This window comes from Typopeltis vanoorti, chromosome 16 (assembly GCF_054136105.1).
Source record: "Typopeltis vanoorti isolate ZY-2024b chromosome 16, IOZ_Tvanoo_1.0, whole genome shotgun sequence".
Classification (NCBI taxonomy): domain Eukaryota; kingdom Metazoa; phylum Arthropoda; class Arachnida; order Uropygi; family Thelyphonidae; genus Typopeltis; species Typopeltis vanoorti.
Genome location: NC_143564.1, coordinates 45,160,755 through 45,186,616, shown reverse-complemented (window position 1 = coordinate 45,186,616; position 25,862 = coordinate 45,160,755). Strand labels below are relative to the sequence as shown.

At 37.1% G+C, this 25,862-nt stretch overlaps 1 protein-coding gene across 1 annotated transcript in view; it reads right to left on the bottom strand.

Moving 5' to 3' along the window:
* LOC150097985 (apoptotic protease-activating factor 1-like) overlaps positions 1-25,862 on the bottom strand; it is a 313,888-nt gene that overhangs the window by 95,024 nt on the left and 193,002 nt on the right. Inside the window, exon 9 of the mRNA XM_090406652.1 lies at positions 11,622-12,266. Within this exon, the coding sequence (XP_090262778.1) occupies positions 11,622-12,266 (645 nt within the window). The remainder of the gene's footprint in view (positions 1-11,621; positions 12,267-25,862) is intronic.

Here is a 25,862-nt window from a genome sequence, read left to right as displayed (position 1 = left end):
AAAAATACATAACCTTATATTTTGTCACATTAAATTGATATCCATTCTCCTTAGCCCAGAACTCTAATCTATCCAAATCATCCTGCAAGATTTTGACATCTTCTGCATTCACTATTGCCGTACCCAACTTTGCATCATCAGCAAACAAGTGAACACTTCCTCTCAGATCCTTTCCTATATCGTTAATGAACAAATTGAAAAGTAGTGGTCCAAGAACAGAACCCTGCGGCACACCACTAGTCACAAGCCGTCTTTTGGACTCCACTCCTGAATAAACCACTCTCTGGTATCTCTCCATCAACCATCCTTCTATCCATCTCACCAACCCTATATTCATCCCCATCTACTCCATTTTACTGATTAGAGTTCCATGTGGTATCCTGTCAAAGGCCTTAGCAAGGTCCAGTAGAATCACCGTAAACCCATTACCCTTATCCAGTTCAGCCATCACTGTGTTATAAAACTTGAGCAAGTTACTGAGGCATGATCTACCCTTCACAAAACCATGCTGTCCCTGATACAGTATCCCATTTTCATCTATCGAATCTTGTATTTTCCTCTTGACTATTTTCTCCAAGACCTTGATAACGATTCCTGTTATATTGATTGGCCGATAATTTTCAACAGCAGCCTTGGAAACCACCTTTATCTAGCGGAACTATTTTTCCCTCTTTCCACCCCCTTGGGACTGACCCAAACCCGATGCTCAAATTAACCAAAATGGTCAAGGGCACTGACAATTCTTTAGCTGCTTCACATACGACACGAGCTGGTATACCATCCAATCCCACAGATGTATTGACATTGAGGTTCTGTAATAGACTAGTTACCTCTACTTCATTCATCACAATTCCAGTATAAGCTGTTGGTTCTTCCATTCCTGCAATGTCGCCACCTGGATGATATACTCTTGCAAAGTGCTCGCTCAGTAATTCCACTATATTGACTGATTCGGTTACCTCCCTACCCTCAACATTTTTTAAAATCATTCTGCCATGAACATTTTTCCTTTTACTTGCAACATATTGAAAAAACTGTTTGGGATTCTCTTTAGCCTGCATGGCCAATTTTCTTTCGTAATCCGCTTTTGCTTTTCTTACCACACTTGTTACCCTTCTGGCCTGCACTTTATACTGTTTGTGTGCCTGCAGGTCACCTTTCTCTTTAAATTCCCTCCACAGTTGTTTCTTTTTTTGCAGCTCAAGCTTAATGGTGTTATTCATGCATTTAACCCTTACTTGTTTGACTATTCAAACCCTAGGTATAGTCCTTGGGTCTGAATAACCTCCTGTAAATCAGCCATAACTTCCTGTAAATGATTCTTGACCACTTCCCATGCTCTATTGACATCCATCCCTTTCAGTTTTACATGCCATGGCACTGAACCAAGCAATCTCCTAAGCTTGTCATACTTGCCAGCAGTGTAATTCCACATATACCCTGTCTTAATCGAAAATTCCACACCTTTAGCCACCTTCCAGGTCAAGACCTTAATCACTCTCACCAATAGGTGGCAACATGGTCATATTCATTACAGTCAAATTCTCAGATGCTATTACCAGGTCAAGCACTCTCAAACCCCTACTGTTTTCTATTACATGCTGTCTCAGATAGTTATCCCTTAATAATTGAATAAAATCCAGTTCCTTCCTCACATCTGTCCTCTCCTCCTTCCAATCAATGTTACCATAGTTGAAATTCCCCATAATAATTACCCTCCTTCCACTCATTTCATCAATTTGTTTATGCACACTATCTCCACCATCTATTCCATCACCTAGTCTATAGAAGCACCCAACTGTATATTTTGTTCTGCTAGTCACAATCTCACACCAAATAGCTTCAAATGAGCTCTTTTCACTATCCTGCCTATCAAAAACATTATATCTCAGTGACTGATTCATAAGCAACAGTAGCCACTTCATATCAGTAGTGTATCATTTTATCATTTAAGTTAGCTTCTACATAACATTGGCAGTGAATAAACCATACCTAGCCTATCAAAGCTCTGATGTCTTAAAAATGAACAATGAAGTAAAATAATTAACTGAGAAGATTTTGAAAAACATATGAATCAATTATTCTGCAATATCATGGAATAATTTATATGGTAATAGAGATAAAAATAAAAGACAAAAGAAATAAAAACATGAAGAAAAAAAAAAGGAAAAAAGGACTTGGAATATGGAATAATGAAATCAATATAACTGAAGATAAAAAAAAAAAAACTGCATACAATAAATGGCTCATCTCAACTGGAAGTTTTCTTGAGGTGAGCCATTATAAGAGGTAAATAGAGATAGCAACAAAAAAGAGACAAGGGGGGAAAAAATTCACAGAAAAATTTGGGATAATTATATTAGTAAACCAGAAAAAAGAAATATATAAACACAACCCAAAAATCTAGAAAGCAATAAAATTCTTGCAAAAAAGAAACAGAACAAAAAACTCGTTATTGGAGAGATATGAGATACTAATCTATTCATTGTTTATAACCTATTATAAACTTTGGCAAAAAATAAACAGTCAGAATTATTATTTAAAAGACTTGGAAAATATAATTGATAACAGTCTATTTCATCACCTTCATTTAAATGTAATAATTACATTTAAATGAAGCATTAAAATAAGCAAAAAACATAAAATCCCAACAGAACTTTATAAAATATGCAGGAAATAAATTTAACCTAAGATTTAATATTTTAATAAACAAAATATACACAAAAGAAGAATACTCTAATTGGATTCATACAACTTAAAAAATCCTATCTTTAAAAGGAAGTAAGAATAATTGTGATAAGTACAGAGGAATAAGTTTATTAAGCAGTTTATAAGATATATGCCAAAATATTGAAGAACAGAATCAATCCTATGCTAGAAACCATTATAAATGATGAATAGAATATAGAATGGCTTTAGAAAACAAAAACCCTATACTGATCCTATAGTCACCTTAAAACTACTAATTGAGAAAAGAAGATAATTCAACTTAAAAACACATCTAGCATTCATATATTATAAAAATGCTATTATGATATAGATTTAAATCCTTTCATATATTAAAAAATTACTGATCTACAAATTTATAACAGACCCAGTACGAACCATAGCCCTTATCTCCTGTATTATTTGTAATATATATGAAGCAATAATCACAGAATGGAGGTTAAAGAAGGAATCCAAATAGAAAATCGCTTTATCCTAGACACCTCACTCTTTGCAATTGACCAAGTGATATTTGAATAACTGACAACAATCAATCAACAAAAAGCTGTTGATAAACTGTATTTAATAACATATTTGCATGGAAGTGTAAGGAAGAATGGGATGAAAGATGGCCATTTGAAAGAGATATTAAATGATTCAAGTGTAGCTCTGCATAGGGATTCAATGATTAGAGGTGTGACGAGTGAAAATGTACACAAGGTTTGTTTTTTTTATCCCATAAGGCCAATAAGGATGCATAGGTTTTAGTTAGGTCTTAGTGCCTAAGACATCAAAATACTTTCCTTCCGAGCCCTTCAAGGAACATTCGTCAAATGGATGATGCATCAGCAAATAACAAACAGAATACCTACGAAAAGTGTTGGTTATGCTTCGACATATAAAGTATGCATCAATGGTATGTACACTGTGTGTGTGCCATTCATGTGTGTCTAGTTATTGCCATAATGTTAGGGTACTGTAATGCAAAGGAAAAAAAAAAAAGAATGAACAGGTTGACTGAAGCGATGAATACGAGGAGTAAGAGTTAGTAGCAGTAGCAGGCACAAATGATTTGGTTGGTAACAAGAAAAATACAAGGATGAATGTTGTTCGGGAGAGTTAAAAGATAACAGTGTAGTAGGAAAGGTAATCAACATGTTGCCCAGGTATGATAACGAGTTGAGACTGCTAGCTAAGATTATGAATGATATGCTAGCAGAGTTGTGTAAGGAGAAAAGAGTTCATTTTGTGAAGTATAGGATGAATCTGAGGGACAGATGAAGCTGTATAAAAGAGAGGGGATACATTTTGTTAGATCTGAAATCGGTGATTTCAGAATTTACCTGACGTCACCATTCCAGAATCTAACAATTTACATAAAACCAAAATTTGTATACTTATCCTTTAGCAGAAAAATGTGTTTTTTGTTTGTAACTACTTTCTGTATAGTAATTTTTTGAGTTTGTGAATTTTTAAAACTTATACCTGAGTGTATAGTATAAATATAGGTCAGAAAAAGGGCAGAATAAGAAGGAAATTATTAACAAAATAATGCAAAGAAAGAATGCGAACTATACGACGATACGGGGCAAAGATCACCCTAAATGTAGTAAGATCGGAGAAATACCTGAGGACACTATATCTTAGAAAAAACGCTGACGCATACGTTCCCCGAACCAAGAAGTCCCGTATGTAAATCGGTGTACTCACCCGAACGGTGACCAATGGGTGAAACGGTGGAAAATTTCAAACGCGAAAAGGTGGCATTCTTGGAGATGGTATATAACCCATAACACGGAAGGAAACCCCCCAGTTTTTTCTTGTTCCTGAATTTTCTCTCCGTGTGCTTCGAAGTGTGTCATCGAAGTATGTACTACGGTGACATACTTTGTGGCTCAGTATGTCACCATAGTAGATTCGGCAAGATTAAATCGCAGGCCGTAGTTAGAAATCCAACTACGTAAAAATCTAGGCAGAAGAATAGCGTCCAGCCCAACGAGCGAACCCATGTGGCATTGATATCGAGAAATCCAGATTCGAAAACAAAGGATGAAGAACGGCGAGAACCGAAGACAAAAGAATTAGATAAGTACTCTCACTTATTCTGGCCTTTTGAGATTGACTTATATTTAAGAGAGTGGGAATTAAGATTGTATTAGAAGAAAGAGTGAAAGGTTTAGATCTGAATATAAAGGACTATAATTTTTTGAGACGAACTTTTGGAACTTTCAACCTGACATAGTTTCTGTTATGATTGTTCTGAGAGAATTCGATGAGTGTGTTAAAGTGCCTTAATGAAAAAAATGAATTGTAAATTCTAGTATAACGTATACTGAGCTTATACTGAGCTAATGAAGTATTGAAATTTACTGATAATCTGAATTTAATGTATAAAGTAAATTGTAAACTTTAAGTGAGGAATGTTCTGAGTCATTGAGATATTGAAACTTTGTTTAAACTCTGAACTTAGTCTAAAATTGAATTGAAATCGTAAGTGCATTATGTATTGAGATATTTGAATTGCTAATACTTTGAGGTAGAATACTGAAATTGATTAATGACTGAGAGAGTGAATGAGAGGTAATGTTTTAACTTTAGAATTTGATAATCAATTTAATTTGTGTAGTATCATCAATTGGATTTAATAAATGTTTGATTCTTTAAATTTATGTGTATCTGATCATGTTGACTGACTCTGACCCTTCATAAAAATCGAACTTGAGTACGTGTGAATGTGCGGGAATACACCCAAGTGAAAGTAAGGGCACGACTGCAAATAAGAATAAGATTATGCCAGAAATTCCAAGTCTTTAGGAAATTAATTATATTGCTAGAAACACCTGAGATTCTACAGTTAACCTAAAGGTAGTGTCTATCCCTAACTTTAAGGCTCAAGCTGGCGCAGTAAAAAATAAATTTGTTTGAGTAATCAGGATAATATGTAGAACTCACAGAACGGATAATTTTCTGGTGGTCCTAAAAGTTTAAGTTAAGTAAGAAAATTATAGAAGAAAAGCGGAGTAAGGCTTAGTCTATTATTACTAATGTGGAAAGCATAACAATAACGCTAATCTACTCAACATAGAGATATACGCGATGATAGAATTGATATTTGCAACTGTAATAATAGAAGGCCACAAGACAACATACGCAACAATGGTGCAGAACACCACCTTTATAACAATTAAATGGATATGGTGTGAGTCAGCTGGAAAAACTGCTGCTGCAAGAGAGTAATGACAAGTGAATGGAAGACCTGAAGAAGCAAGATGTGATGCGGAAGATCAGGAAAGTAGCATTGGAGATCTTTATGAATGGAGATGTGAGTAGCACCAACGAAGAGAATGAGAGGGAAAGAATATAAGATGGAAGGGGGGGGGGTTTGAGGAGTTATATCTGAGAAGCAGGGTCAGTGAGACTTGTTATAGAACCATTTCTATAAAAGCCCATTTATGGGCTGGTGCTTATGTTTACAAATGCCAGAAATATTCAAAATAAAGGGAATGAAACTGCAGCAATGATGGAATTCATTCTCTAAAAACTGTTGGAATAAATGAGATACCGTTGGATGAAGAGCATTCTGATATGAATAGAGATGGAGGAATATGTGATTTTTCATGAAGACAGGGCAGAAAGGGAAGAGGAGTGCAGTATGGTAGCAGAGGAGTTTTGCCCATCCAAGGTGGAGATGCAAGGAGCAAATAGTAATAATGATTTTGAAGCACTATGGTGTGAGGAGGTGTAGAGGATGCAATATTTAGTTGGGTGTTGCAATAGAACTGGTAATATGGAGGGTGGGGAGAAGGAAGCCTAATTGGTCTGGCTAATAAGTAAAGGGTTATCATTATGATAACCCTTTTGCACATTTCAATTTCAGTAATAGAAACTGAAATGAAGAACACAGCATTTGAGGAAAAAGAGAATGATTTTGAGTTTTTGTGGGATTACTATCTCAGGCAGTATGTAACAGAGGGTATACAAGGATCAAGGTTGTTGAATTTAATCTCATCAGAGGATGTTATTGTAAATGAGGTATCAAAACTTCCTCCAGTTGGTGAAAGTGACCATGAAGTGATCTTCATGCTTACTATATCAGGACTACTGTGAGCAAGAGATACATGTGGAACTATAAGGTTCGTGATTATGACAAACTCAGAAGACTGCATGCAGTTGTATCAATGGAATGAGCAATTGGATGGGAAGTAGATTAATGCTGCTCAGTCCATATTCAGGAATAACGATCAAGAGATTAAAATAGATAAGTGTATATAAAATGGATGACTGTCATCATCAAATTCCTGCCATGTACCCTCAAGAGGTGTGACTGTGAAACATGCAATCTGAAAGAAAAAGGGATTGTGGAAGCAGCACAAGATAAGTGGTAATAATCATTTGCATGAGAAATACAAAGAGCAAGCAACAAATGTAACTCACTTAGTAAGGGTAGAAAACGTACAGTGTGAGCAGTAGTTAGCAAATTAGTCCAAAAGAAATCTTAGGGAATGTTTTCGATACATTGCCAATAAAATAAAAATTGGTTACGAAAGGATGTTGTTGGTTACTGACGATGGTAGAATGATAGCCACTGATGAGCAATTCATTGTTACATTCACAAGGATGGAAATCCTTATGAATGTAACAATGCAGTGGGAAGGGTGGGGAGAGAGGTGGGGGAACCAGAACCACTAATGGTGAGCAAACAGGAAGTATATGAGGAATTGAGTAAACTTGATGTCAATAAGGATGTAGGCCTTAATGGTATATCACCACATGTCTTGACGTTCCAGGAAATTAACAGCTTAAATTTACCTCTTTAACATGAATCTTAGACTGGCCCAAGTTCCAAAGGAATGGAAAGAGAATACTGTTTCATTTCATAAAGAAAGTGCTGTGTCCCCCCTTTCTTAAATTCTAATTATAAATGTATTATACGATGGGTCCTTCCTAAGGAGTCACGTGGTACCTCTAAAACACAAAGGAATTGCCTCAGGGTCGAGCCAAAACCAGCTTGGCAAAGTCTTTGAAATCTCACTTCTCTTAAAACATTAGGAATATTTATATTTTTTTACTGCGCCACCTAAGCTATTAGATTAAGTAAAACATGTCTTAATCAAGAAGTGATCTCAAAGGTGTACTATAATGACTACTGATTTGCAATCGTGACCTATAACAATCTATTTTCTCCCGTTTAGATTCATATTTTTCTGCAAGAGGTGCATTGGATTCTAATACTCAGACACTCGGATTAAAGATAGCAAAGGTTTATTTGTCACATTAATACAATTTACAATACAAAGAAACTCAATCCAAAACTTCAATGTTAATTAGAGAAAGTTAAAAGTATCCTTATTAAGTAAGGATATCAAGAAGCAACATCAATATGTTATTTCACAAACTAACAAAAGTGGACTGCAATATTCACATTAATCTTCATATCATATCACATTACTCAGATTAAACCTTCTTAATACTTTCAAAAACATAAACATTAGTTTAACCATATAGGATTTACCTCACTATGCATTCTAATATTAAGGTGCTACAGTCCTGTCTTAATTATATGAAAATCTTCAATTTTCCTTAATCTCATTTATAACATCTTAATTTTCTTATACACATTATATAGACAAAGCATTTTCAACGTTACCGTATACACTGGTTCTTCATACTTGTTCCTTCAACTTCTGACCTCCGATCTCCCTTCCGATTCATTTAGTCAGTGCTATGGCATGGATTTCTCTGGTCAAAGGTAAGTCCACACGATCCCAGCATAACTAGCCCACTCCAGATATAACGATGGCGTAAGGCGATTCTGCTTCCATGAGGCCTGTTTCCTAGATGCTGAGCACTTTCCATGAATTGCCTGTCAGTCGAACAGAGATGTGTTCTTTCATCGTAAGATTAGGAGCGTGTGATCCTTCCAGCTCGTAAACGGCATATCCTATTACTGCCCTCGGGATTCCTTACAGAACTCTTCGCTGATCCTTTGTCCGAGCACTCCTGGACAGAGACGCTCCTCCATGGAACCGTCTACCCACCCGAATACATGAGAATACCAGCCAAGAGAGAAGAGAAAAAAAGGCCTGGGGGGAGGATTCCTAACCGTTTTATATCATCACTCCCTATCGGCAATCACCATAACTCACGTAGCTCACCCAACGTGTATAATTTCTCCCATGTGGATCTCGTTTCGTATCGTTTGTTTTTTCTGACCACTCGCTTCTGCATGTGCCGTGGGTGCACAACTGCCTGGGGGGCAACCTTTCTTTCCGTCGGCGGGCCTGCGCACTTTGAACTTCTGTTCACATCAGTTTAATGCAAGTCATACTACAAAACATTGTATTATAGTTTGTCCACCGTTTTCAGGTCTCTCCTTGGAATTTTGCCAAGAATAGTCGATTTATGCTGAAGGATGAAATGAAGGATGTATGAATTGGTCGCCAACATGCGAAATCACGTGCTTTCTTGTCTGTCGCTGTACTAGTACTAGCTTGATTTCTCACTTTTTTTTTATTATTTTTTTATTATTAATTTGTATGATGGATCCAGTACAGTCAACAAGTTTTGTTGTTAAACGTTTCAGTAGCTCTTGCTAAAGAGTATTCAATAATGTGCTGACATTCTGCGAAAACGAATCATCAGAAGGCCGTCTCCTTATTCCCCTTTCTCAAGTCATAAAACATGCAAGTGCAATTGCAGGCGTCTCAGGGTCGACTGTTAAAAGAATTCGTAGGGAATCAAAAGGTGAAGGTAAGCCAAAATTTAAATCTCCTAAAAAAAAGTGCCAGAGAAAGAAAACCATCAAAACCGTAGCTTTGAATGATTTTGATGTAGACGTTATAAGAAGAACTATTCACGAATTTTACATGGTCGAGAAAAGAGGGTCAACTGTTCCGCAATTGATTCCTGTGCTTAAAGAAAAAATTAATTTTCTTTGGAAAAGAGAAACTTATCATGGAACAAGTGACATTGTTTTATCTAGAATGCAGTATTTGAGAGCAATAAGACATTTCAGGGAGGAGAAAAGACCGCTTGTGTATCTAGATTAAACTTGGATTGATAATAATATAACTTATGGAAAATGTTGGCAGTCTAAAGCAGACTCTGAAGATTAAAAGGATTTGACAATGGTATTTTTATCCAACGTTTTTTTTGTATGGGTTTGTTAAAAGTCACAACAAGTCATAAATAATTAATCGGTTTAGGACATTAAAGTGTCTCAGTTCTCTCAACTGTAAGTTTAGAATATCTAAGTTCATTTGAAAAAATTTCTGTTTTTCTGTATAATTATTTTTATTTTATAGAAAACTTTCTTAAAAATAAACTTAGTTAAATTTTTGTTTTATGCTATACCTTTTTTAATTTTGTTAATACTCTACATACATTTTTCCAACTGTTATACAAACAAAATAGTTATACTTTAAAAACAGCAATGTTCGTAAAAGAAAAGCTAAATTTTCCGACCTGTAATAATAAACAAACTCATCCCAGAAGACAGATTGATTACCCTATTATCGGAATGGATTCTCCTTTTTCTGACATGTACAGAAGTGTCGAGGGATCTCTAATCGGTGGGCGAACTATATCAATTCTAACAAAATATTATTAATTTATAACGTATCATTGGCATTATACAATCGAGTAAGTATTCCTTCCCTGAAATATTCACAATCGTTTTTCTTTATAATAATGTAATCTATATTTTATCAGTTGCTTACAGCATTTACCTAGAAGCAAGCATATTCCCCACAAGGTTTTTCCTGTTAAACGATGATAAAATTAGAATTCTTAGGAATCTCAATTTATCAAAGTTTAACAAAGATCCCGCCTTCCCTTTAAAATTTTTTTCTTAAAAAATTTTCTTGAGTGTTCCTCATTTCTATCCGAGGGGGGGGGGGTTACTTTCCCTCCCAGTGCACAGTGAACTGTTTTCTATTAAAGAAACACTGTGTGTGTGTCTGAGGTTTACTCTACTATTATGTGCTTTATTGTGAATGTAACTTACTTCTCTGGATTCCCTCCTCTTCTCCATTACAATGCTAATACAATTTACTCCTAATACAGTATGTTGAATCTCATCCAAGTTTAAATCCCTTTTATCTCAATCATTTTCTTTGTGTCCCTTCATTTAGTGAAATGTCATTCATTTGAGGGTCTGTCTCTTCTGACAATGGGGCCTCCTTCCCATCCAAATTGTCGCATACTGGTTCATTGTACGTTTTACTAGGTTGCACTTCATTATTCCTTCTTCAATGTTCAAATTCGAGTGAATTCCTTCCCTTCCTTGGAATTGTACTTTGCAATGCTCTTGGGTGATTTGCCTTCTTTTTTGATTTTTTGATGTGATATAACTTTAAATGTGATTATGCACGGAGGAAAGTATATCACATCAAAAAATCATTGCCAGAATTAGCTTTATGTGTGGGAGAGAAGTTCTGGATAGAACCAGAAACTTATGCCAAACAGCCTGAATTCAGGCAAGTAAACTTTTAGATGTACAGACTTGGTCGCATGCGTTATGGAGGCTGAGACCCCCAGAGATTTGCACGGACTCCTGAAGATACATAATCTCGTTCCTTACATAGGGCTCTAACATTCTAAAATAATCCGCAGAAATGAAGGAGGTTTGGGACCCAGTGTCTATCAAGGCATTACAATGCCTTCCACAGACACTGCCCCTTACCATCATTCCATAAGAGCTCTCTCTCATTCTTTGCCCTCTGCTCCAGGTCCTATTCATATACATATGTGATCTGGTATCTTCATTTTGATTCCTATTGGAGTGCCTCTTTCTGCTGAAATGATTGTGGGCAAGGTGCCCAATCTTGTCACAATTGTAACATTTGGGAGGCTCCCTCTTATCACTTGGGTCATAGTTCAGTCTGGAACTTGATGGGAGTTTCACGGGAGGTTACCTCTGTCAGTTTCTGCATTACTAAATCCAGCCTGTCAAGAAGAGGCTTTTGTAATTTTTCCACCTCCTCTCTAATCATTCTTGTGGTTTCTTCAGTCTTGAAGCTGCACGGTTCTGGGTTCTTCAAGGACATCGTTCCCAGTTGTCTCATCACCTTGTCTAATTTCTCTATAACTGGTTTCTGAAGAAGTCCCACTTCCCGTTTAACCATTGATCTTATGTTACATGTCTCAGAAAAGGTTTCTGTCAGTTTGTTTATCACTTCACAGCTGATACCATCACTCCCCTTTTTATTCTTGGATCTTTCCCTCTTTTCTTTGCACTCCTTTTCTGGCTCATGTTGCCTGATTAGGCTGCGATCATCTTCAACTAAGTTGACAAGACCAGGAACAGTTGTGGGACAGATATCCCCAAGTATTTGCTCCCGTTCCTTGCCTGCATTGTAACACTGATCTAGGTTTGTAATTCTCTTGTTAAACGCTGTCTCCCTCAGTTCTCGCCTGATTCCTTGTCGGAACTGCTGGAAGACAGCCCAGTCCAAATGGGGTCTTTCCTCACTGGAGACACTCAAAGTAATGGTCACTGTCAACAATCTGTTCTGAAACTCCGAAACGCTCTCCCTATCCTTCTGACTACATCTTTGGAGCTTCCATAAGTTGAGAACTGCGAAATAAGGACCTCCTTAAATTTAGAGTACTCCAAGGTCTCTTTCAAGATGGGAGAGGAGTATAGGATGGTTCTGGCCTTTCCTATCAGCTTGCTACAGAGTAGAACCAGTAATTGAAAATCTGACCATCCCCCAGCCTTTCTTAGCTCATCTACATAATTAAAAATTGAAATTACATCGTCCATTTCCTCCCCCGAGAATTGAGGAAACACTTGTTGAGGGTTAATGAACCTGAAGAATTCATCGTCATTCATTCCTGAACTACTATTTGGGGTAGACATACTTGCACTCTAAGTTAACACAATAGTACAATACTTATTCTAAAATTCTAACACTCAACCTTTGCTATGTTCAAATTTCTGGTTAGAATCCGAAACCTACCAACATGTGAAAAAATTATTTAAATTTCTTTTGTTTAAAATTCCTATTTCACAATCCTGTCGGCTGCACCATTTGTGTTGTGTCCCCCTTTCTTAAATTCTATTGATATATGTATTATACGTTAGGTCCTTCCTAAGGAGTCACGTGGTACCTCTAAAACACAAAGGAATTGCCTCAGGATCAAGCCAAAACCAGTGTGGCAAAGTCTTTGAAATCTCACTTCTCTTAAAACATTAGGAATATTTATATTTTTTTACTGCGCCACCTAAGCTATTAGATTAAGTAAAACATGTCTTAATCAAGAAGTGATCTCAAAGGTGTACTATAATCCAGTGCTACGGCATGGATTTCTCTGGTCAAAGGTAAGTCCACACGATCCCAGCATAACTAGCCCACTTCAAATATAATGATGGCGTAAGGCGATTCTGCTTCCATGAGGCCTGTTGCCTAGATGCTGAGCCCTTTCCATGAATTGCCCGTCAGTCAAACAGAGATGTGTTCTTTCATCATAAGATTAGGAGCGTGTGATCCTTCCAGCTCGTAAGCGGCATATCCTATTATCGCCCTTGGGATTCCTTACAGAACTCTTCGCTGATCCTTTGTCCGAGCACTCCTGGACAGAGACGCTCCTCCATGGAACCGTCTACCCACCCGAATACATGAGAATACCAGCCAAGAGAGAAGAGGAAAAAAGGCCTGGGGGGGGGAGGATTCCTAACCATTTTATATCATCACCCCCTATCGGCAATCACCATAACTCATGTAGCTCACCCAACGTGTATAATTTCTCCCACGTGGGTCTCATTTCGTATCATTTGTTTTCTCTGACCACTCGCTTCTGCACGTGCTGTGGGGCATGACTGCCTGGGGGGCAACCTTTCTTTCCGTTGGCATGCCCACGCACTTTGAACTTTTGTTCACAGCAGCTTAATGCAAGTCATACTACAAAGATCGTATTATCAATTCTAACATTGCTTATCTCTTTTCTATGAGTACATCTTTTATAAAATATTTAATAAATATTATCAATTTATAACGTATCAGTGCCATTATACAATCAAGTATTCCTTCCTTGAAATATTCACAATCTTTTTTTTTTATAATAATGTAATCTATATTTTACCAGTTGCATACAGCACATACCTAAAAGCAAGCATATTCCCTACAAGGTTTTTCCTGTTAAACAATGATAAAATTAGAATTCTTAGGAATCTCAATTTATCAAAGTTTAACAAAAGTGATAAGGATAAGGCTTTGAATTATAGACCGATCTGTGTGTCTGGAGTTGTGGTCGAAGTATTAGAGAGGCTAGTGAGGACAAGGATTCAGAGCTGGGTTGGGTTGACAACAGCAGAATTATCTTTGATGGATAGCATGGGTTTGCTAGGGGAAGATTGTGTTTTAGCAATTCACTTTCTTATAATAAGGTGACAAACAGATTGAACAAAAGGTAATGCATACATAGTCCCACACTTTGATTTTACAAAAGCTTTTAATAGATTGTTATAAATGACAAACTGGTAATTAAACTAAAACAGATGAGACTGGATAGCAGATTAGTACACTGCATTACAGATTAGCTATCTGATAGGTATCAGCAAGTTGTGTATGGGGGGGGGGCAATATCCAAAAAGAGGAACGTCACTAGTGTGTGTGCCCCCACCGGTCTGTTTTGGGAGTGTTATTGTTTAATTTGCATGTAAATGACACATTGGGAGGGGCTTGAATGGTTGTATGCAGTTGTTTTCAGATTTAACAGTCTGCCATTCCCAGAGCCAAGTTTATTTATCAGACAAATAGCAAATTATTCACTTACTGTTGTATATCCCATAAATGAAAATATCTGTATGTTCTAGTAGTTGTGAGTTATTTATCCTGTGCTAATTCTTGGTAGAGTGTATATATCCTATGTGAACTGTGCACGGAAACTCAGAACTGTAAACGAAACTCGGAAATTGATTAGTATCAGTGCATGAATATGTAAAACAGGTTGCGGAGACAGCAAGACTCTCTTATTCTGTTCGCTTACTCCCTCATCTCGTAGTTGTGGAAGATGAGAAGTATGGCGAGAGCTTCTAAGGAACCCGGAATGATGGTCATCTAAGGGCGAGGCAGGCATATGTTCCCAAGCCAACCAGATCGTTACGGTGAACCTGGATCCGACCGAACTATTGTGACCTGAGAGCAGTAACTACGTTCGTTGATGCAGTGAAAGACATACCCACCATGAACCAGACCCTATCCACAGATATGACCAGAGAGAAGACTCCTGAGAAGCAAGGACGTGCTATCCAGAGCACGTGATAATAGGCAAAGTATATCATCTGTCTCAGTAAGGAACTCTTTTCTATGTCTTTTGTGAATGTACTATGGGGGACAAATATTGCCTTCTTGACTGTTCAAGTTTAAAAGTGTGATATCTTGAATCTTGTTCCAAGAGAACGTGATATAAGTTAGAGATAGACTTGCTAAGGTTTACAGTAATAGATTGATAGGACTCTAGAATTCCTTGGTGTGCTTTGTTATATCCTGAATGACCAAGCGGAATGGACATTCGAAGTATATTGATCTATAAATTGTGGATCTTAGAAGCTTATAACACCAAGAAGGGTAGAAATCTATATGTTGAGAATTTAACCGTGCTCAGTATATTATTCTGTAAGATTGCAACTGTCTTATTAAGAATTTCTTAATCCCATGATCAATTAACTTATGTTTAGAATTTTCTTAATTAGTGTAAACTCATGTGTTAGTGTATTAAATGTTTTGTTTAAATTGAACCTTGTGCTTGCCTGAATTCATTTCATTGCACCGTTCATTTTAATAGTTCGGATCTAAGCGGGAACCCAAAATTAATGTGAGAGCAAAGAAAGATTAGAGAGCCACGACTGCTATATAACTTAAGGTAAAATAGATAAATTATCTAACGAGTATTTCATTCTAATTTAGATCGCTGTAGTATTGTACTTGCTGATTATTGATTCCTTGATATTGTTCTTACAACCTCCTGGAAACAGAGTGGCGCAGCTTAAATATAAATTTTCTGTGTTCGAAAGCGGAATCAATCAGCAGAAAGAACAAGGGAATTAGCAATCCCCATCGAAAACCTCCCTGTTGTTTTAGCTCAAGTACATTATTATCTATCTAGAGAATAAGCCTAGAATGTCTCGTGACTGAATACCAAAAGTAGAGTTAGAGGTGCAATAGATAGACAGAAATTGGACTACTGCATTCAAGCTAGGAGAGAATGTCGCAACAAAGAAAACACATACCAACAATGAGGAGAACACTGCCATGTAGAAGTAAAGATGCTATAATTATGTAAAGATATAAGCTTTGATCAGACTGCACAGAGATTACTATGACAGATTTGGTTGCCTGGTTTTTAGAAGGATGAAGAGATGTTGGAAAGGGTTTAGAGTCAATTGATGAACTGGTTTCTGGAATGCTGATTATGAGGGGAAAATTGCAGTCTAGTGGGGGAGACGGAGACATGATCAAAAGTTGGTAAGGGGTAATTACTGGATTAATGTGGATGAAATTTTCACAGAATGGGTGATGCTGCCACCCCCCGCCCCCCTTTCTCAGAAATCATCATGACTGGTAAATTACCAAAGCTGTGGCGGAAAGCCAAAATAATTGCCGTGCCCAAACCAGGGAAAGATCCAAATGATGTGAAAAACCTATGACCTATCTCCTTGCTTTGCACCCCCACTTTAAGCTCTTTGAAAGAATTCTCCTTAAAAGAATTTCACCACTCATCGAAAGAACAATCCCGACTGAACAAGCTAGCTTCGGGCCAGGAAGAAGTTGCTGTGACCAGGTCCTGGTCCGGACAACTCAAATTGAAGCAGGCTTGCATAAGAAACTTAAATCTGGAACCACTTTCATTGACCTAACATCTGCTTATGACACTGTCTAGATCAGGGGACTCCTCTAGGAAATATCATATATAAAGTGTAAAAAACTTTGCAACTTTTTGAATCTATTCTCTCCAACAGAAAGATCCAGGTTTATATTGGCGGAAAAAAAGAGCAGGCCCAGATTCCTTCACAGCGGTCTCCCTCAGGGCTCTGTGTTATCCCCTATACTTTTTAACATCTACGTGTATGATCAACCTCATACCAGATCAAGCAAGTATATGTACGCCGATGACCCAGCGATCTTACATCAATCCACCTCCTTTACCAACCTTGAATACAGATCTGAACACCCTGGAAGAGTACTTCAAGCAGTGGTACTTGAAGCCAAATCCAACGAAAACAGTGTCCTCAGTATTTCACCTGTACAACGCAGAAGCGAATCGATAACTCAACCTTTCTTTCTGTGGAAAAATGGTAGAACATGAGCCTCACCCAAAATACCTTGGAGTGAGCCTGGACAGAAGCCTAAACTATAAAAGGCACATCATCAACCTCTCCAATAAAATTAAAACCAGAAATAACATCATTTCAAGGTTTGCTGGAACAACCTGGGGTTGTGGTGCAGAAGTCCTAAGGTCATCTGCACTAGCCATTGCATTCTCTGCAGCAGAATATTGTGCCCCTGTCTGGGAAAGAAGTACACACACTCACTAACATTATAGACACCCAGCTGAACTCTACCATGCGCACAATTAGTGAAACAGTGAGAAACACCCCTCTCTCCTGGCTGCCTGTTCTATCTAACATTGCTCCACCACACATACAGAGAAGACAAGCCTTGATTAAGGAATTTAATAAAGCAATGAGCAACCTACTCCTACTCCTACACCAGACTCTACCATGCGCACAATTAGTGGAACAGTGAGAAACACCCCTCTCTCCTGGCTGCCTGTTCTATCTAACATTGCTCCACCACACATACAGAGAAGACAAGCCTCGATTAAGGAATTTAATAAAGCAATGAGCAACCCACTCCTACTCCTACACCAGACTCTCATAAACCCACCTAGTCTTCGCCTCAAATCTAGAAAGCCTCTCTGGTCCAACAATCTCCCAACAAACGGCTTCCTGGTAGAAGATCCCTGGGCTCTGCAGCCTGGTTTTGATCTTCCTAGGAAGATTTGGTGATCAATAAACAGGTTCAGAAGCAAAAATAAAGCAAAAGTAACTTGTCATAATCAAGCCAGAGACAATTATCGCCCTGCTGCACCAAGTATGACAAGGCTGCATGTTCTCACAACACTTCACAACATAAATGTAGCTGTATCCGAGGTTTAAGTAGAGAGCAGTTGTCTTGTGTGAGAAAACTTGATCCATTAGAGGAGGCCCATTTCACATTGTATCATCATCTTCTAACATGAGGAGGAGTTCTGCTGATACCATGACGAGGACTATGAGAGTGACTATGAGAACGATGTCTTCGTGGTGAGACGGGACCGTGATCTTGTGTTTCCTCCATAACCACCGCCACCACCATACCAACTACAGGTCAAGGTCCAGGCTGGAAAGCCAATTCAAGGCCACATTTAGTCAGGGCAGATGTGGCTACCTTCTACATAAATGGTGGCTGTCAAATCACCCTTATTGTGATTGTTCTCCCGTGGCTCAGACGATTACTCGATTGTGTACGACTGCCCAAGGTGCCAATTTCACGGTGGTGGCCTACAGGACATCCACAAGGTGACAGATGAGGCCTTGAATTGGCTTTCCAGCCTGGACCTTGACCTGTAGTCGTTATGGTGGTGGCAGTGGTTATGGAGGAAACACAAGATCACAGTCCCGTCTCACCACGAAGACATCGTTCTCATAGTCACTCTCATAGTCCTCGCCATAGTATCAGCAGAACTCCTCCTCATGTTAGAAGATGATGATACAATGTGAAATGGGCCTCCTCTAATGGATCACGTTTTCTCACACAAGACACAACTGCTCTCTACTTAAACCTCGGATATAGCTACATTTATGTTGTGAGAACATGCAGCCTTGTCATACTTGGTGCAGCAGGACGATAATTGTCTTTGGCTTGATTATGACAAGTTACTTTTGCTTTCTTTTTTTAAAAAAAAGGAAAGACTTAGAAAGCCGGTTGTGCCTTTTATGTAATGAACTTTTCACTTACCAGTTTCATGTAGCCATAAGCATAAATAAATTCTAAAACTGAAATTTTAAGGATGTTGCAGAAACCTACTGAATGCTTAAGGAAGTGTTTGGTGATAATGCTATGAGATAAAACAAAACTTTTTTGTTGTACAAACACTTCAAGGGGGAGAAAAATGCCTGTTGATGATGACAAGTGTTCTAGGCAACTGTCAACAAGCATAACACTGGTCAACAAACATAACAAGATATCTTGTAGATTGTAGGGAAACTATTCATGATGTTTATGAGATCACAGGTGGGACTGTTCAATATCTGCAGGGAGCTCAAAGATGATCCCAACTTCACGTGTTCCCCAAGATGAAATTCCAACTGCAAGGGCAGTCTTTTGACACGATTAAGGAGATTCAGGCAGAACTGCAGGAGATGCTCAACATGCTCACACTTGAGCACTTCCAGGGATGCACGAATCATGGAAAAACTACTGGGATTGTTCTAGATATGCCCAAGGGGACCATTTCGAAGGAGACAGTGGAAACTAGAAGTTAGGATATGTAACTCTCTCATAGTTTTTTATTCTTTTTCTATGGTCAAATTCCATAATTTTTTCGGTAGCATTTCATAATGGACTGCATCTGAAGAGATATGGTGCACGTCAACTAGAGAGATCATTAAAGGGAGGGAATAATAACAGAGGTGAACAAGAAATCTGAGGAAATAAGAGGTGGCATGAAGGGCCACAGGAGCAGGGTAGGAGAGAGAGACTGAGGAAGTTCTTATGAATGGAGAGATAAGCAGAGTGAAATATAAGAATTCAGATTCTCTGAGATAAGAATGAGAGAATCTGAATACAAGACAAGGTAAGAGGGCAAGATGGAATGGACAAGGAGACACAGCATAAGGAAGTTAAATGCTTCCAGCATCCACCATTCTTCAATCATTATATGAGGGTTGGTTAACAAAGAAATGGGATGGCCTGAGTGGAGCATATGAATATGGGGAAAAGTATGAGATAAGTGGTGATGTAGAGAAGTCACAGAAAAAAGATGGAGTGTGTAGGATGTTTATGGAGTCCAAAATGAATTTTTGGGTTTTGTTTACAAAGATTGGGCATATCAAAAATAAGAAAGACAAAATAATTGTTGCATTCATCAAGTTCATTTCCCCAAGGATTTGTGGAGTAAGGAAATAAGGAAGATATCCTGATTAGGGGGAGGGATGAGCAGCTGTTTTGTTTTCAGTGTTGTGGAGATTAGGAGAATATGAGATCTTTTTAGAGAGGGGATAAAAAAAAGTTTGAAGAAATAGAATTAGAGACCTACAGATTAACCTGAAAGAAATTTCTTTCAAAATGATGAATGAGTACCAGAAGATAAAAATTTAGAAGAAAGCCTCTTATTATTGTTTTAATAGGATAAACAATAGCACAGTTGGGAAAAGGTGAGCTGTTGTGAGTAGTTTTGGTCCACTGCTTGTTTTTCTTTACTGTGTTTGTTCCAGTCAGTAGACAAATATGAAGTTAGAACATTTATTTGCTTCAGGACAGAAGCAATTTTCTTCTAATACTAGAAACAAGATGGAAACTGCATTCAGAAAGAAAGAACTGATTTCATTAGTGTAAAGCTAACAGTTTATGCTAAGTGTTATTTTCCTTGTGGGAAATTTTCTGAAGCAGAGAAAACTTTTCTGGTAATTATTTACATTGAAGTCTTGAATCAGAGTGAGATGACTTATTTAGGAACTGTTATACTGGAAAGTCAAAGTTGTTAAATTCTGGATATGATTAGCAAAATAATTTGCTTCTTTGCTTTGTTGTTAGTTTTTTTTTTTAAATTCTATTTAAAAAACTTCTATTTTTTTTAATAGAATTAAAAAAGTTTCTTTCATGTTACATTTTTCATCTTATTTATGAGACTATGATAAGTGAAGTAATACATGAGATTTTAAAAGTTAAGGGAAACTAGAATTCTTTAAAGTAATTAAATATATAGGCAGTCCCTGACTTACATAAATTTGACTCAGACAAAATTCAGACTTGCACAAATTATTTTGAAAGGGCTACCAAAAAAAAAAAAAAAATTAGTTATAAAAATTTTACTTTTAATTATTTTCATTATGTTAGGAGCACACCACCTAATGGTGGTCATTAGTAAGGCAAACAGTCTATGCAAGTATGCATGCACCTTCCTCACTACTTTATACAGAAGTGCTATGTATTTGTATACTCATATTTTCTGTGTTTGTGCATTCTGGGAAAACCAAAATGGAAAGGGAACAGCAGTGGAAGATGTAAACCCATCTGTAAGTGAACCAAAACTGATCTAGAGATGAAAATTATAAAGAAAAAAAATTACCCAATACTAATTTGATAATAAAACAATTGGATGGAGATATTCAGTTGTTTGCAGATGATGCAAAGTTGGGACGAACCATAAAGAGTAGAGAAGATGTTGTGGCCTTGCAAGAAGACTTGAATAAATTGAGTGATTGGGCAAGCAAATGGGGATGTGAGTTCAATGTTGCAAAATGTAAGGTTTTAAAATTTGGAAAACAAAGATGGGATGCAGAATTTATGCTTGGTGAGAATATATTGTTGGAAGTAGAGGAAATAAGAGATCTGGGGGTGATAGTGGATAAGGATCTAAAATTTAGGGGACACATCGCCAAAATTGTGAAGACAACATAAAGACTTCTGGGAATGATGCGGAGGACACTGATGTGTAAAAGTAGGGAGATTCTTGTTCCATTGTATAAGGCTTTGATTAGGCCACACATGGACTACTGTGCCCAGATTTGGTCACCTGGTTTTCAGAAGGATGAAGAGATGTTGGAAAGGCAACTGACTAAGGTAGTTTCTGACATCTGGAATGTCGAGTATGAGGAAAGATTGAAAAGATGTAATTTGCAGAGTCTAGTGGAGAGAAGGAAGAGGGGAGATATGATAGAGACCTACAAGTTGGTAAGGGATTGTTATAGGATCAATGGTGGAGAAGTTCTACAGAGAATAGTGGGAGATCAGGGGAGAACCACAGGTCATCCTTGGAAACTGTATAAAGAGGGTGTGAGTAGGGGAGTGAGAGGCAGGTTTTTTTCATGCAGAGTTGTGAGTGATTGGAATGCCTTGCCTGAGAGTGTGGTGTCTGCAAGGAGTTTGAATGTGTTTAAGACGCGGTATGATGAGATGTGTGTGAGATAAAGGACCTCCTAGATGAGTCTTTGACTCCATGAGGTCTTGTTTAATAATAATAATAATAATAATAATCATCATCATTTAAAGCTTTCTACTGTAGAAACATAATTGTGACACATTTCCTGCTGCATTTTTAGTTTTTGAAGTTGATTTTAGTTGTGACAAGCATTAAAAAATGTGTTTCTCCCTGCTAGATGTACACTCAATGCTCTTGAATGTGATACTTCCATGACCTAATGCTTTTTCATGATGAAAATTTCCAGATAACACCAGTAAAGAAATCAATATGATGATGAACAAAGCAATTGGAGGATATATGCAAATACTTCATGGTCATAAAATTCCAAAGAAAATAGATGACACTTTCAGATGTTATTGAGAGATTTATAAAGAGAGAAACAAAAAAGAAGCCACTGTCCAGTCAACTGTTTATAATTTCATACAGAAGGTTAAATGGCCAAATTGAGAAAACATACTATCAACAATAACATAGTCAATGAGACTTTTCTTATTCCTTGCCTCTTCTCTCCATGTGAATTTGTGCACATTTTTATGTTGGAATAACCAGTCCATGTCCTGAACAGAAATCCAACAGGTATTTGCCATTATTATTATTAGCTTTGCTCTTCTCTCCAAATTTTCTCAAAATATTTTTGTATGTCTGAGAATCATTTCCTACTCTGCTATTTAGATCTCCAACAAAAACCAACTAGCTCTAGAGAAAGCTACTGTGTCAGTAGCTTTCTCTAGAGCCTCAAAAAATTCCTCCACTTCTACCTTAGTAGAACCTTCTGTGGTACCATACACACAAATAAGTCTCATTGTCCAATTCCCCATTCTCATATTTGTCCATATCACTCTCTTTAAATTGCCTGCCATTCAAGAAGATTAGCCTAGTATTTAGTGTTGAATATTAAGGCTACTCCTTTTCCTTGATTGTCAATGCCTGATTATAACATTTTGTATTTATTACTTAGAAAGATCTCACAATTTTTTGTCTTTTTTTGTTTCAGTCACCCCTATTAAGTCGATCTAGTACTTATCCAATTCGTCAGCTAGACCCATTTCTTTACCATTCAGACTTCTTATGTTGATAGCACCAATCTTGAACTCAGGTAATGTTGAGTTGGGGAGTGTGTTTTAGGATTTGTTCCAGTAGCTTTTTCGTTATTTGCCCTGGGTTCTCTGGCGAAAGCAACAGGGCTGTGTTTAACTGGGTGACACCTCTGCTGGCATGAAATTCTGTCATGTTGTACCATCAGTTACTACTGTTATTTATAGAAATAGGTTATACTTCAAAACTTTACAAAACAAACAAATACTTTCTTGTTTTTTCACTATATAATTTAAGGAAATTACAACGTACTTTACATTAAAATAAATTTTAATATATTTCAATATTTCGGCAACGTCACGTTGCCATTTTCAAGAACTTAAGTACAAGACACGTGCACACAGGCACAACAAAACAGTAAGTGAGGAAGAAGTAGGAAGCTATTATTTCTCCTAAAGTCCTGACTGTGCCCTCTAGCGGGCAATGTTGGTATTCTTAGAATACCAATTACTTTGTAATTTCCTTAAATTATATAGTGAAAATGCATAACCAACGTCTAAGCCTTTCCACGAGAATAAATACTTTCTTGATCACATTTAAATCTGTGTTTGAGGCTAAATCAAGAAAGATGTTTAAAATGCTAAGTGAAAGTCAAGTTTTGAATGAATTAATATTATTAATTTAATTTATTACAGTTTTTTTGTCATCATCATCATCAAATTCCTGCCGTGTACCCTCAAGGGGGTGTACAGGATAAAACAGTACTACATGAAAAATTTACATCATTACTAACTTCCTATCTATAATTTTCCTCCAAATCACTCTGTTACTTGTCAAGACTCCAACATTATCAGATCATATATTTCTATCGTCTAAGGCACTTTTTACTGTATCAATCCACCTATATCTTGGTCTTCCTCTGGGTCATTTTCCTGCCAACCTGGCAAAGAACACTTGTTTTGCTAATCTTTCCTTACCCATTCTGTTTAAGTGACCATACCACCTGAGATTAGCTCTGCTAATGCATTCCTGGATGTTGACAATGTCAAGTTCTTTCCTAATATCCTCGTTTTTAATATGATATTGCCATTGATGCCACCATCTGTTCATGCCTCTAATCTTTCACAGGACTCTCATATCTGCAGTCTCTAGACTTTGGTAAAGTGTTTTACTTCTAATCCATCTCTCAGATCCATAAGTTAAGACTGGTTTGAACACTGTCTTGTTAGTGTTCCAACTAATTTCTCTCTTATTCCATATGAATTTATTCAATTGACTTCTTACCATGCCAACTTTGTTGATTCTGTTGTCTGTTGACATTTTCAATGCTTCTACCTATTTTAATTGTCTGTGTCTTGTTATTGCTGACTTCATACCATATCTATTACAACAGTTATTCAATTTAGTTAGGGAATCTTGCAGACTTGTAGCAGATTTATTTAAAAGTATAACATCGTTTACATTAAGCAAAGAGCTGACATTAACATCTCCAATTTTGATATCGGGATTAATACCACTTTCCTTCATAATATGATCCATATAGATAATGAATAAAAGAGGAAATAATGTACATTCTTGTCTGACACCAGATTTAACATTAAACCATCTTCCTGTAGTTCCTTCAATTCTAACTGCTGACTTGCAACTCAAATAAAGACTAAGTATTGCTTGATATAATGCCCCATTGACACCATATAACTGTAGCGTATTGAATAGCTTCTGTCTTGGCACCTTGTCATATGCCTTTTCCAGATCGACAAAACTTAAAATACAGATCTCTGTTATATTATCATGCTTTCTCAACTATTTGTCATAAAGTGAAGATCTGATCCTGACAGCCTCTATTTGGCATGAATCCAGCTTGTACTTCCCCAATTCTTCTCAACCGTTTCTCAAGCATACTTGCATAAATATTACCAGGAACACTCAGTAGGGAAATAACTCTGTAATTTTCACATTCAGTTTTATTTCCTTTTTATATATGGGCACTATGAAAGCTCTACTCAAATCATCGGGAAGTTGTCTCTCTGTCCAGGCTTTTTGAACTATGCAATGCTGCCACTGTAAGACTTTTATACCTCCATACTTGAGAATTTTTTTCCGAATATCATCTACTGTTGCTGCTGTCGTTCACATTTCAATCCTTTGATGGTTTTTCTACTTCAAGTATGGATATGTATTCCTGACTGTATGCATGTTGAGTGTTTTTTACATTGTGCTATCACTGCTTGTTTTATTTAGCAATTTTTCGAAGTAATTACTTCATACATCAAGGATATCTTTTTCTCCCTTTTTCAGGTCACTTTTATCATCTCTAATTTCTTTTACAACACTCTTTCCTCCATTTCTGAGCTTCTTCAACAACCTCGAGAATATTTTACCACCTTCTTGATATTTATTTTCTATGATCTTACCAAAGTCTTCCAATGACTTTTGTTTAGCTAGTTTTACACAGTGTTTAGCTTTCTTACATTTGTCTCTGTATTCTCTAAGAGCACTAGCTGACTTATTTGCCAGGAACTTTTGATATGCTTTCTTCTTTTCCTTCACTGCCTCTTTAACTTCCTGTGTCCACCATGGAGTTCTGATTTTTCTATTCTTGCAGACAACCTCACCACATGCTTTTCTGGCTGAATCAATCAGGGTTTTCTTCAAAGCTTGCCACTGAATCTCCAAGGTATGGTTCCTGTTCTCAAAAAACCCTTTCATTTTTTCTTCGATAACCTTTGTGTATTTTAGTTTAAAATTCACATCTGAGAGCTGCTCAAGTTTTATCTGCTTTAAAACTTTCTTACAAGTTCTTCTTTTCAAAATAAAATAAAATTTTATCCTGCTCAAGAACAAATAGTGATCACTTCCAATTTCAAATCCACTGTACACTCTGGTGTCCCACCTGGGAGAAAACATCACTATTGATAATAACCTGTATA